Source organism: Cervus canadensis, chromosome 8, assembly GCF_019320065.1.
Source record: "Cervus canadensis isolate Bull #8, Minnesota chromosome 8, ASM1932006v1, whole genome shotgun sequence".
In the NCBI taxonomy this organism is placed as follows: Eukaryota; Metazoa; Chordata; class Mammalia; order Artiodactyla; family Cervidae; genus Cervus; species Cervus canadensis.
Genome location: NC_057393.1, coordinates 44586224 through 44599337, shown reverse-complemented (window position 1 = coordinate 44599337; position 13114 = coordinate 44586224). Strand labels below are relative to the sequence as shown.

Here is a 13114-nt window from a genome sequence, read left to right as displayed (position 1 = left end):
ATGTATGGGCTAAAAGATTAATGATCAACAGTTGCCTTTCCCTCAGGCATATGGAACAGAAGTTAATTATTGCCCTCCCTGGATCTGAGTGCTAATAGTTTATCAGACTAAGGATATATTCCAGGAATTTGGAAAAAAAGGGTATAACTTTAGGTTAATGGAGGTATATATTTATTGAAAACAAGGTCTCAGGATACTACACTGACTGCCTTCAACAAGATGATGAGATAGCATCACTGACTCAGTGGACATGAATTTGAGAAAACTCAAGAGATAGTGAAGGTTAGGGAAGCCTGGCCTGTTACATTCCATGTATTGCAAAGAGTTGGACATGACTTAACAACTGAACAACAACACCATGCCTCTAGACTGAATTCTTACCCTTGAGAAAGATAAGAACAAAGGAAATCACCATTGGAATGTGGCACATCCAGTATCACATAAAATGGTATTAATTCATTATCTTTCTTAAACTTTAATTGACACTGTCTTTTTGCAAACTACATTCTACACAATTGTAGGGGTGGGAAATGTTTCCATTCTACCCTTCTAGGTTCTTTGGTAGGTCTAATAATCACATAGCTATAAGACAGATTAATGGAAAAAACACAAAGTTGTATCACATATATGGCTTCCCCAGTGGCCTGGATGGTAAAGAATCTGTCTCTAATGCAGAAGACCTGGTTTCAATCCCTGGGTTAGGAAGATACCTTGGAGAAGGGAATGGCTGCCCACTCCAGTATTCTTGCCTGGAGAATTCTATGGACAGAGGAGCCTGGGGGCTTTTCAGTCCATGGGCCTCAAAGAGTCAGATGCAACTAATACATACACATACCTTTTGTGTACATGGGGAAGACTCAGGGAAACAGGGTGACTCCTCCCCAGCATGGCAGAAGCCCTCACCTTAAGTATCATCTTTAGTTAAACACAGAAGACATTGAAGGTAGAAGTTTAGTTAAGGGAAGTTAGGTGGCAGAGTGGTAAAGAATCTGCCTACTATTGCAAGAGACATGGGTTTGATCCCCGGGTCGATCCCCTGGAGAGGGAAATGGCAACCCAGTCCATTCTTGCCTGTAAAATTTCATGGATCCTGGAGGCCTAATCCCATAGGCTTGCAAAAGAATCAGACAGAACTTAGTGAGTAAACAACAACAAAAGTTGATATGCATATGTAAGTTGCTAGTGATAAGATCATCTCCTTCTTCCTGGTATAGCCAAGGAGACACCTTTACAAAAGGAGATTTCCCTTGTATATGTAAATGTCCCTTACAAAAGGCTGACTATTTCCCAGTTTTCCAAGCTTCCTCTGTGCCTTCAGTTTCTTAAAAATAATCAGCCTAAAATAATCTTTATGCCAAAGAGACATATTTGGGGGTGGCAAATTCTACTCCCCTATATCATAATCATAATTTAAAATGTAGGTTTGATATGTGTTTTAAAAAAAAAGAAAGTTAAATTAAGACTTTTCTATTTATACTCAGTTCTTAGGTTGAAAGTATAATTTAAAATTCTTATTTGTAGACCAAATTTATCTCACATGTCATTTGCTACCCCTAATATACTTTCAGCTGCACTAGATATAATAAACAGACATAGAAAATTTAAAACAGTTAATGGAGGACTTTAAAAAATTATATAAAATTATATACTCTATAAATTTAACCAATCAGGGGAATTCCCTGGCAGGCCAGTGGTTAGGAATCTGCTCCCTCACTGCCAAGGGCCTGGGATCAACCTCAAGTTGGGGAACTAAGATCCCACAAGACACGCAGTGAGGCCAAAAGTTAATAATAAATTGTAAAAAGTAAATAAAAATTTAGCCAATCATAATTATCAGTACAATCTCAATATGTTTATTCTCTTCTTGAGAAAGAAAAATGTTTTTCTCTGTCCTCTTAGATTTACTAATCAGAGACTTTTGTATTAGACTGACCAAAACAAAAATAAAACAAAACCCAAGGGCTTTCCTGGTGGTCCAGTGGTTAAAAAACTGCCTTGCAATGCAGGGGACACAGGTTCAATCCCTGATCCAGGAAGATCTCATATGCTTCAGAGCAACTAAACCTGTGCACTGCTGAAACGGGAATCTGAGTTCTTGTTCATAGAGAACTTCATGAACATGCAAACCCTCACCCAAGCAGAGTTTATATTAAAGGAGAGAGAAGTATAAAGCTCCCAGCACAGACACTGAGAAGAGGTGACATGACCCCAAAAAGGTGGCTTAAAACTGAACATTCAGAAAAAAAGATCACGGCATATGGTCCCATCACTTCATAGCAAATAGATGGGCGAACAATGGAAACAGTGACAGACTTTATTTTCTTGGGCTCCAAAATCACTGCAGGTGGTGACTGCAGCTATGAAATTAAAAGATGCTTGCTCTTTGGAAGAAAAGCTATGACCAACCTAGACAGCATATTAAAAAGCAGAGATATTACTTTTCCATGACTGAACTGAATTGAACTGATTGGCTTAAGATTAATGATCACCAGTTGTTTTTCCCCAAGCATATGGAATAGAACTTAATTACTGCCCTTCCCTGGATCTGAGTGCTGATAATCTATCAGACTAAAGACATATTCCAGGAATTTAGGACAATGGACCAGGATGTTTACTGAAAACAAGACTGAGGTCTCAGAGTTTTATACTGACTGCCTAGTAATTTCTACCTCACAACCTAGACAGCATATTAAAAAGCAAAGATTTTACCTTGCCAGCAAAGGTCCATATATTTAAAGCTATGGCTTTTCCAGTAGTCATGTATGGATGTGAGAGTTGGACCATAAAGAAAGCTGAGCACCAAAGAATTTATGCTTTTGAACTGTGGTGTTGGAGAGGACCCTTGAGAGTCCCTTAGACTTCAAGGAGATCAAACTAGTCTGTCCTAAAGGAAATCAACCCTGAATATTCATGCTGAAGCTGAAGGTCCAATACTTTGGCTACCTGATGTGAAGGGTGACTCATTAGACAAGACCCTGATGCTTGCAAAGATTGAAGGCAAGAAGAGAAGGGGATGACAGAGGATGAGATGGTTGGATGGCATTACTGACTCAGTGGACATGAGTTTGAGCAAGCTCTGGGAGGTCTGGCATGTTGCAGCCATGGGGTCACAATGAGTCAGACATGGCTGAGGGACTGAACTGAACTACAGCAGTTTATATCTTTACCAATACTGATCTATTCATTTTTGATTGGCTCGCATCCCTGATGTATGTAATTTCTGACCAATTAGTTTTAAAGTCCCTATTTCCAGTCTGTCATTTTTATGGCTTTTTTTTTTTTTAATCCCCCTGTCCTTGAGTTTTCATAGACATTGGGTCATCATCCCATGACCCTTTTTCATGACTGCAGGTCATCTTTTAAAGACCAAATATGGACCAGATGTATGGACTAAAAGTTAATGTTCCACCTTGTGTTTTCCATCTTGGTAAGTTGGTCAACAGTTTCTGATTGTCTTGTCCTGGGTCTGGATGTTTTATGACCTACCAGACCAATGAAACCTTCCTCTAGAAGTCAGGAAATTGGAACAAAGGGTATAGTTTTAGGTTAATGGAGTGAGATGTTTGTATGAGAGAAAAAGTTAGAATTAAAAAAGAACTGGAGTCTCATCCGTACCATGATAGCCTAGCAATTTCTCAGTCAGTAATTTCAGTCACTCAGTCATGTTTGACTCTTTTCGACCCCATGGACTGCAGCACACCAGGCTTCCCTGTCTATCACCAACTCCTGGAGCTTGCTCAAACTCGTGTCCGTTGAGGCGATGATGCCATCCAACCTTCTCATCCTCTGTCATGCCCTTCCCCTCCTTCCTTCAATCTTTCTCAGCATCAGGGTCTTTTCCACTGAGTCAGTTCTTTGCATTAGGTGGCCAAAGTATTAGACATCTACCTCACCATAATCATTGAATCTGCGTTCTAGAGACTGGGAACCGCAACTACTGAGACCACATGCAGAAACTGCTGAAGCCTGAGTGCCCTAGAGCCCATGCTCCACAACTAGAGAAGCCACCACAGCCAGAAGGCCACACACTACAACTAGAGAGTAGCTCCCACTCTCCACAACTAGAGAAAGCCCCCTTCTGCAAGGAAGACCCATCACAGCCATAAATAAATAAATATATATATTTAAAAGCCCCAAACAGATTAACAAGTGAAAAGAATAAAGTATTTTTATATGTGTAAGATAGCAAGCAAGTGAAGTTGCTTCCTAAGCAGCTAAAGAATGTGTAGGTTTCTAGGGCAGGAGGAGAAGGGAATAAGAGAGGATGAGATGGCTGGATGGCATCACCCACTCCATGGACATGAGTTTGAGTAAACTCCTGGAGTTGGTGATGGACAGGGAGCCCTGGTGTGCTGCGCTTCATGGGGTCACAAAGAGTCGGACACGACTGAGCGACTGAACGGAACTGAAAGAAAGTTTGTGATGATGTTTGTTTATATAGATTCTAGTGTTTTTCTTCTTGTTTCTATACTCATTGCTATAAAACTCTCCCAGAGAACAGTTTTATGGCAGCTTCACTTGCAAATGTTTCTGCTTTTAATAAGTTAAGGGAAACTCTGAAAAGACTTCTTTCTGTGTGTGATCGATCTCTAATGTCTTTAATTTAATTTAAAATAATTTGTAAATAATAATTTGATAAATTAAACATCAAAGAATACAAGAATTTTTTTACCAAACTCATGTTCTGCTGCTTGCCACTTGAAAACTAATGCTCAAGAGACAGTTGTTGGTAGGAAAAGAAAGGTTGCTTTATTCAGGAGTCTGGCAAGCTGGAAGAAGGCAGAGTTGTGTCCAGGAACCAGTGCTAAAGATTCTGCTCTACCATGAAAGTTTTTAAAGGGAGAAAGGGGGAGTTTATCACAGAGAATCCTTTGGGGTGGGGATCAGAGTCTTTGTTATTGTCCACTCTGTGCAGTCTTCTTTCTGATTGATTGGTGGTGAGGTAACAGGGTGGTATTCTAGGAATCTTGTGCTCACCTGAAGTTACAGTTCTCCACCTGGTGGGGCCATAGTTTCTGCAGAAGAACTCAAAGATATTGTTATATATATATTACTTGAGGAAGAACCGGATTTTACTTTATCACTGCACTATTATTTCTTGATTGCTCTTCCTTTGTTTCTTCATTTCCCTCACTCTTCTAATTAGCAATTGTTTGAATCTCCCTTTGGAACTCAGGGAAGGTCAAAGAAGCTGAATGAAATCTATTTCCTACAAATAAGAAATTGCGAACATGAACAGGATTTGTACCTGGTAGGGCCCCACAAGGTCCTAGTTGGTGTCAGAGTCATAAAGTTATTGCATTCCAGAAAGGCTGCACTTGCAAAATTGCATCAATAGAGCTTCTGCTTCCCAAGATCTTACCAAAGAACACTTTGCAACCCATAAAAATTGGAAAAACAAAACAGACAATAAAATAAAATAGAATCCATGTTCTCTGGCAATATTGTGGTTAGCAGAAAAGAGGAAAAATGGAAATGTAATTCCCATTACTGATACAAGGATACTCTTCTCAGAAATTGTACTTTTTAGTGTTTCAAAGAATAAAGAAATGAAACAACTGTCATTTATAAACTTGGAAACAAGTTTTTTTAGTGATGCCAGAAGGCTACATGGAGAGAAGGAAGGCTCTCAAAATATCATACTTTGTGACAGGCAATCTTATGTGAAACATACAAATACATTTTTCCATGAGTGTATAGCAGATCTGGTGGGTCTTCTTTCCTTTCTTTTATTCACCTCTTCATTTAATTTTTCCTCTTCTTCTTCTCTCTCTCCCCCACCTTTTTTTTTTTTTTTTAATAAGCAACATTTATTTCATAAACTTAAATTTCTTGAAGCATCATAAAAAAATAAAATAAAATACTGGGGTGGGGGCAGGAGTGAAGGACTCGAGAGTCGTCTTGATTGCTAACTTGTTTGTTAACTGTTTTCTCAAAGAGAAGTAAACATTTGTGTATCTTCATGATGGAAGATGGTTTCACAACTTGGAGAAAACCTTCATGGAAGTTAGGCTCCTACCCTCCTACAGGGACTGGGAGATATGAATAGAAGCTCTATCTTCCTTGATTATTACATTTCAAAAGGATAATTCTTAAATCCTGGAAAGAGTCCTGGGTATAAAACTGGTAAAAGTTTGAGGTGGAAGGAGGTTGACATCTCAAAGGGTCAGAGAAAGTATTTACAAATGCAAGTTTTCTAAAGTAAATGCTCTGCGAAAAGGGAGGTCAGATGCCTACAGTCAGGAACAAATGTATCTATGGTGTCATCAAACTGGAGGGAACATTGAGTACATCTTATGTTCTTTTTCTTTTTTCCTGCTCTCACAGGACCGTGCACAAAACCTAAATGAACGGCGAACCACCACCACCACCCTCACAGTGGACGTTCTGGATGGAGATGACCTGGGTCCAATGTTTCTTCCATGTGTCCTCGTGCCAAATACTCGTGACTGTCGCCCACTCACCTATCAAGCTGCCATACCTGAGCTGAGAACTCCAGTAAGCATACTCTCATCTTTTCCTCTTCACTTCCACCTCTGTGACCCCAATGAGATCCTGTTCAAATATTTTGAACACATATGTGGTGAAAATAGTATGCTTTTCTAGATGGATATTGGAAAAAAGTTTATGTCCAAAACCATGTTGAGACAGTATGGGTAAATTTTTGGTCATAATGTCTAATTATATCATTGAAGGAATGTCATGAAGCAACATGGCAGAGGAAGAAATGGTTGGATAGCATCACCAACTTAATGGACATGAATTTGTGCAGACTCCAGGAAATAGTGAAGGACAGGGAAGTCTAGTATGCTTCAGTCCATGGGGTCACAAATAGACACAATAATGTGTCACAATAGTGAGTGATCAACAACAACCTGAAGTAGCAGCCCATTTGACTCTGATTTTTTTTTTTCCATGTATAAAGCATAACAAAGATCAGTTGACATCATATACTTGGAAACCGCAAGAAATAACTCCAGCATTTTCTTAAATTCACTTGTCAACATTCAGCCCTAAGTCAGAGGACACATATATTAACAGCATGCCCTTTTGTCTTTTAGAATCCTGATATATTATTGGAAATAATGCTTGGCTGTTTGGAGGGGGAGCTAATGAATCCTGAGTGTAAATAATTATTCATTAAAGATGTATTTTAAAGAAATAAAAAGTTAAGTCATGTGTACATATTTTCTATATTCAATTCTTCATTTAAAAAAAAAATTCTAATAAATCTATAAATTGGCATCAGCCTAAAATTCACACCATAGACCTGCCTGGGTGATAAGTGTACATATCTAAGAATAAAAGTTATAAGGCTAATAGATATTCTGTGTGTGTACACACGTGTGCTCAGTCATGTCCCACTCTTTGGACCCCATGAACTGTAGCCTGCCAGGCTCCTCTGTCCATAGAATTCTCTAGTCATAAATACTGGAGTGGGTTGCCATTTCCTACTCCATAGGATCTTCCCAACCCAGGGATTGGACCTTTGTCTCTTGTGTCTCCTGCCTTGGCAGGCAGATTTTTTTTACCACTGTGCCACCTGGTAAGCCCAATAGATATCCCTAGGCTAAAATATCAGTTTCTTCCTTAAATGTAAAAAAAAAAAAAAATCTCATTTAGAGCAGTCAAATTCCTAGGAGTCAACTATTCGATTAGTTTTTGCTGTTCCTATGAAAAGTATTTAGGCTTCTGGGTTAGTAATATGGCTAGTAATGTCAGAATTTGTTGCGAGATATTTGATTTTTTTTCTGACATTTGAGAAGTGCAGTTTGGAGGATCTTCTCTGTAGTTTAACTTTTTTTCTTTTTTTTTAAAGTATAGAACACAGATTACTTCTAAGTGTAAATTAGGTTGCATTCCAGTCACTTTAAATAGTTCTTACCAAATATTTTACCAATTACTTGATCCAATATTTTACCCACTTGCTTTACTAGCAATAGCTCTTAAATGGTTGAAAACCACTTTTGTGTTTGCTGGAATAAATGATTGATTACTGGTCTAGTTGGTTTACATGAAAAAAAAAAAAAACCTAAAAAATGGATAAACCTTATGATGTGCACTGAGTGAAGAAAATAACATTATTTTTAAGCTGAATGGAGGAATTTTGCAGACAGAAAGGCTAATGGAAAGTTTGTGTAGACAAGTATTTATAGGTTACCTAAAGTTGTAGGTCATGATATTATTTTGTCGAATATTAGTGAGAAGACTTAATGATGTGAACATTGACCTTTTCTTTGAAAGGCTTAATTGAAATCATGACAAAAATATTTTTAGTATTAATCTATTTTTCTGAGCTAATTTAAGTAGCTGGTGTATCAATGAGATCCCAAGAGAAGGGGAATACTGACCTAATAAGACTAAAATCAATGAGCCAGTGTGATGAATGTTTAACAGTACTTGATGTAATGAGAGAAGTAAAGACAGAGGTTACTGCTTGAGAAGCAAAGTGTATTGACTTTCTAAGGATCTTTGAGCATCATTTCCTTTTTGCTCCAGCTTATAGACTAAGCATCTCTAATTCCTATGCCATTTCACGCTAGCGATAAGGCCATCTTCCAGATTTGTGGTAAATGATAATAATGACTAATGACTATTTAGATTGTTCAATTTGTCATGAACTGTGCTAAATTCTGCAAATATATGAACTTAAACCCTTTCAGATAGTTACCACTGTAATGGTCATTTTATAAATGAGATCTCTGGGATACAGAATTTAAGTGACTTAGCCTTATATAGATAATAAATTAACAATATTTTCTTTTGAAATCATATATCTTTAATTAAAGGATATTTTATAAATCACAGAATGACCAAACTTTATTCTTCATCATCATTTTTAACAGATCAATCCATTCTTGAACATTCTGTGAAATAAGAATTTTAGTTTTACAGATTTAAATACTTACAGCAAATATTTATTCATCAAACATTATATTTTTATTGGCATGTGGAAAAAATTAGATATGTTTAGTTGCAAAATTAGGCACTTATTCTAGTTATCAATCACTGCATAACAAAGCACCAAAATTTAGTGGCTGCAAATTACAATCTTTAAATTTGTTCATAAAACCACAATTCTGGCAGACCTGAGGGAACACCTCATTCCTGCTCTGCACAGCATCAGATAGGACATTTTGGCTAAGGGCTGTGTGTGTGTGTGTGTGTGTGTGTGTGTTCTATCGTTTTAGTCATGTCTGATTCTTTGCAACACTATGGACTGTAGGCCACCAGGCTCATCTGTCCATGGGATTCTCCAGGTAAGGTTGCTGAAGTGGGTTACCATGCCCTCCTCCAGGGGATCTTCCTGAGCCAGGGATTGAACCCACATCGCTTATGTCTCCTACATTGATAGTCAGGTTCTTCACGCTAGCACCATCTGGGAAGGCCAAGGGCTGGGTACCACTTTCCAAATAGTAAACTTAGCAAGTTGATTCTAGCTGTGGGCTCCAGCTCAGTGAGGGCTGTGAGCTGGAGGCTTTATTTCTACTCCATGTAGGTTTTTCCTGGGCTATTTGAGCTTCCTCACATCAAGGTGCTGGCTTCTAAGAAGAAGCTTCCCAAAATAATTAGACAGAATGTTTATGAACTAGACTTGTAATTTGCAGGGTCACTTCTGCTGTAGTCAAAGCTCTGCCAGATTCAGGTAGTAGAAATATATGCTATGTTCTAGTGGGAAGACTGTAGAAGTCATCCTGTTCAAAGAGCATAAGGGAAAGGGCATTTTACTGTCACCATCGTAGGAAAACAAAATCAGCTAGTAGTGGCATCAGGTTTCATGTGCTCTTTTATATGCCATTTTGGACCCACTCTGGATCCCTAGGGTCAAGAAGCGTAGCTAGTTTTTAAGCTTCACTTTCAAATTGCTAAGTTTATGTCTGTATTTTTTCTGTTTTCTTTCTTCTTCTTCTTTTTTTTTTTTTTTTTCCTATTTTTCTTTGCTGTTTCCATGCTGTGCTAAAATTTCTGGAATTTCAATAAATAAGATCTTGCAAGAGAACTAACTATTTATGTCAGCTAAACAGGACATGATGACTCTAATTACATGCTTGCTGTTCCTTTCCAGAACTAATTCTTCAAATTTTGAAAGCTTTGACACCTGCCTACCTTCTGGGTTGAGTGAAATTTTCTAATTTTCTCAGTGGTATTCCTGACTTGAGAAACCATCCTTAGTTCTACCACCATGTAAGCAGATTTTATCAGCTCAGAAAAAATTTAAAAGGTAGTCTAGTACAGTGTTTAGCCCCATGAATAAAGGTATAATAAAAACTAATATGAATTTGATGTCTCAGGGGCACTAAAGCAATTTGTAGCCCTGAGTTAGTTATGGTGTATTTATTAATTAGGTAAATAGCCACTGAACCCTCTTCTGTTTAGTCACCAAGTTGTGCCCAACTGTTTTGGTACTCCATGGACGATAGCCTGCCAGGCTCCTCAGTCTATGGGACTTCCCAGGTAAGAATACTGGGTTGAATTGCCATTTCCTTCTCCAGAGGATCTTCCTGACCCAGGGATTGAACCCATGTTGCCTGCACAGGCAAGCAGATGCTTTATGACAGTGACCTAGTATGTGCTAAACTCTATTTTAATAGAGATGTAAATTTGGATGAGATAAAATTCTTCTGATAGTATACATTTCTTCTTATTTTCTGACTCTCTTAAAGTTGTTATGCCTATGTGGTTGAAGATTTCTAGTATTATGGAAAACTGCAGAATTTGTAGAGTGTAGGGTCATGGCTCAATGTCTCAATTTTCTATTTAAGACAAAGACAGTAAATCCTTACATAATTTTTTTCAGTGGTGAACAGTTGCATACACTTTGGCTAGTTGGATTTATTGATGAGGTAATTGTCCCTGGTTCAGTTCAGTTCATTCAGTTCAGTCGCTCAGTCGTGTGCTACTCTTTGTGACCCCATGGACTGTAGCACGCCAGGCCTCCCTGTCCATCACCAACTCCTGGAGTTTACTCAAACTCATGACCATTGAGTCAGTGATGCCATCCAACCATCTCATCCTCTGTCGTCCCCTTCTCCTCCCGCCTTCAATCTTTTCCAGCATCAAGGTCTTTTCAGTTGAGTCAGTTCTTTGCATCAGGTGGTCAAAGTATTGGAGTTTCAGCTGCAGCCTCAGTCCTTCCAATGAATATTCAGGACTGAGTTCCTTTAGGATTGACTGGCTGGATCTCCTTGCAGTCCAAGGGACTCTCAAGAGTCTTCTTCAATACCACAGTTCAGAAGCATCAATTTTTCGGCACTCAGCTTTCTTTAAACTCCAGCTCTCACATCCACACATGACCACTGCAAAAACCGTAGCTTTGACTAGACAGACCTTTGTTGGCAAAGTAATGTCTCTGCTTTTTAATATGCTGTCTAAGCTGGTCATAACATTTCTAACAAGGAGCAAGCATCTTTTAATTTCATGACTGCAGTAACCATCTGCAGTGATTTTGGAGCCCCCCAAAATAAAATCTGTCACTGTTTCCACTGTTTCCCCATCTGTTTGCCATGAAGGGATAGGACCAGATGCCATGATCTTAGTTTTCTGAATGTTGAGTTTTAAGCCAACTTTTTCACTCTCCTCTTTCACTTTCATCAGGAGGCTCTTTAGTTCCTCTTTGCTTTATGCTGTAAGTGTCATCTGCATATCTGAGGTTACTGATATTTCTCCCAGCAATCTTTATTCCAGCCTGTGCTTTATCCATTCCAGCATTTCTGTACTCTGCATATAAGTTAAATAAGCAGGGTGACAATATACAGTCTTGACATACTCCTTTCCCGATTTGGAACCAGTATGTTGTTCTAACTGTTGCTTTCTGACCTGCATACAGATTTCTCAAGAGGCAGATCAGGTGGTCTGGTATTCCCATCTCTTTCAGAATTTTCCACAGTTTGCTGTGATCCACACAGTCAAAGGTTTTGGTGTAGTCAATAAAGCAGAAGTAGATGTTTTTTTGGAACTCTGTTGCTTTTTTGATGATCCAGCAGATGTTGCCAATTTGATCTCTGGTTCCTCTGCCTGTTCTAAATCCATCTTGAACATACGTAAGTTCATGGTTCATGTAGTATTGAAGGCTGGCTTGAAGAATTTTGAGCATTGCTTTGCTAGCGTGTGAGATGAGTGCAGTTGTGCAGTAGTTGAGCATTCTTTGGCATTGCCTTTCTTTGGGACTGGAATGAAAACTGACCTTTTCTAGTCCTGTGGCCACTGCTGTTTTCCAAATTTGCTGGTCTATTAGATGTAGCTCTTTCACAGTATCGTCTTTTAGGATTTGAAATAGGTCAACTGGAATTCCATCACCTCCACTAATTTGTAGTTATACTTCCTAAGGTTCACTTGACTTCTCATTCCAGGTTGTCTGGCTCTAGGTGAGTGATCACACTATCATGATTATCTGGGTTATGAAGAGTTTTTTTGTATAGTTCTGTGTATTCTTGCCACCTCTTCTTAATATCTTCTGCTTCTGTTAGTTCCATATCATTTCTGTCCTTTATTGTGCCCATCTTTGCATGAACTATTCCCTTGGTATCTATAATTTTCTTGAAGAGATCTATAGTCTTTCCCATTCTATTGTTTCCCCTTATTTCTTTGCATTGATCAATGAGGAAGGCTTTCTTATCTCTCCTTGCTATTCTTTGTAACTCTGCATTCGAGTGGGTATATTTTTCCTTTTATCCTTTCCCTTTCGCTTCTTTTCTTTCTATTTCTTTTTATTTTTTTTCCTTATTTTATTTTTTCATCCCCATTTATTTTTATTAGTTGGAGGCTAATTACTTTACAATATTGTAGTGGTTTTTGCCATACATTGACATGAATCAGCCATGGATTTACATGTGTTCCCCATCTCGATCCCCTCTGCCACCTCCCTCTCCGTCCCATCCCTCTGGGTCTTCCCCCATTATCCAGAGTGAAGTAAACCAGAAAGATAAAGACCAATACAGTATACTAACACTTCTTTTAAGGCCTCCTCAGAAAGCCATTTTCCCTTTTTGCATTTCTTTTTTGGGGAAGGTCTTGATCCCTGCCTCCTGTGAAATGTCATAAACCTCTGTTCTTAGTTCTTTAGGCACTCTATCAGACCTAATCCCTTGAATCTTTTAGTCACTTCTACTGTATA

At 38.5% G+C, this 13114-nt stretch overlaps 1 protein-coding gene across 1 annotated transcript in view; it reads left to right on the top strand.

Moving 5' to 3' along the window:
* PCDH15 (protocadherin related 15) overlaps window positions 1–13114 on the top strand; it is a 1286954-nt gene that overhangs the window by 857256 nt on the left and 416584 nt on the right. The window contains exon 10 of the mRNA XM_043476181.1: window positions 6328–6498. Coding sequence (XP_043332116.1) covers window positions 6328–6498 — 171 coding nt within the window. The remainder of the gene's footprint in view (window positions 1–6327; window positions 6499–13114) is intronic.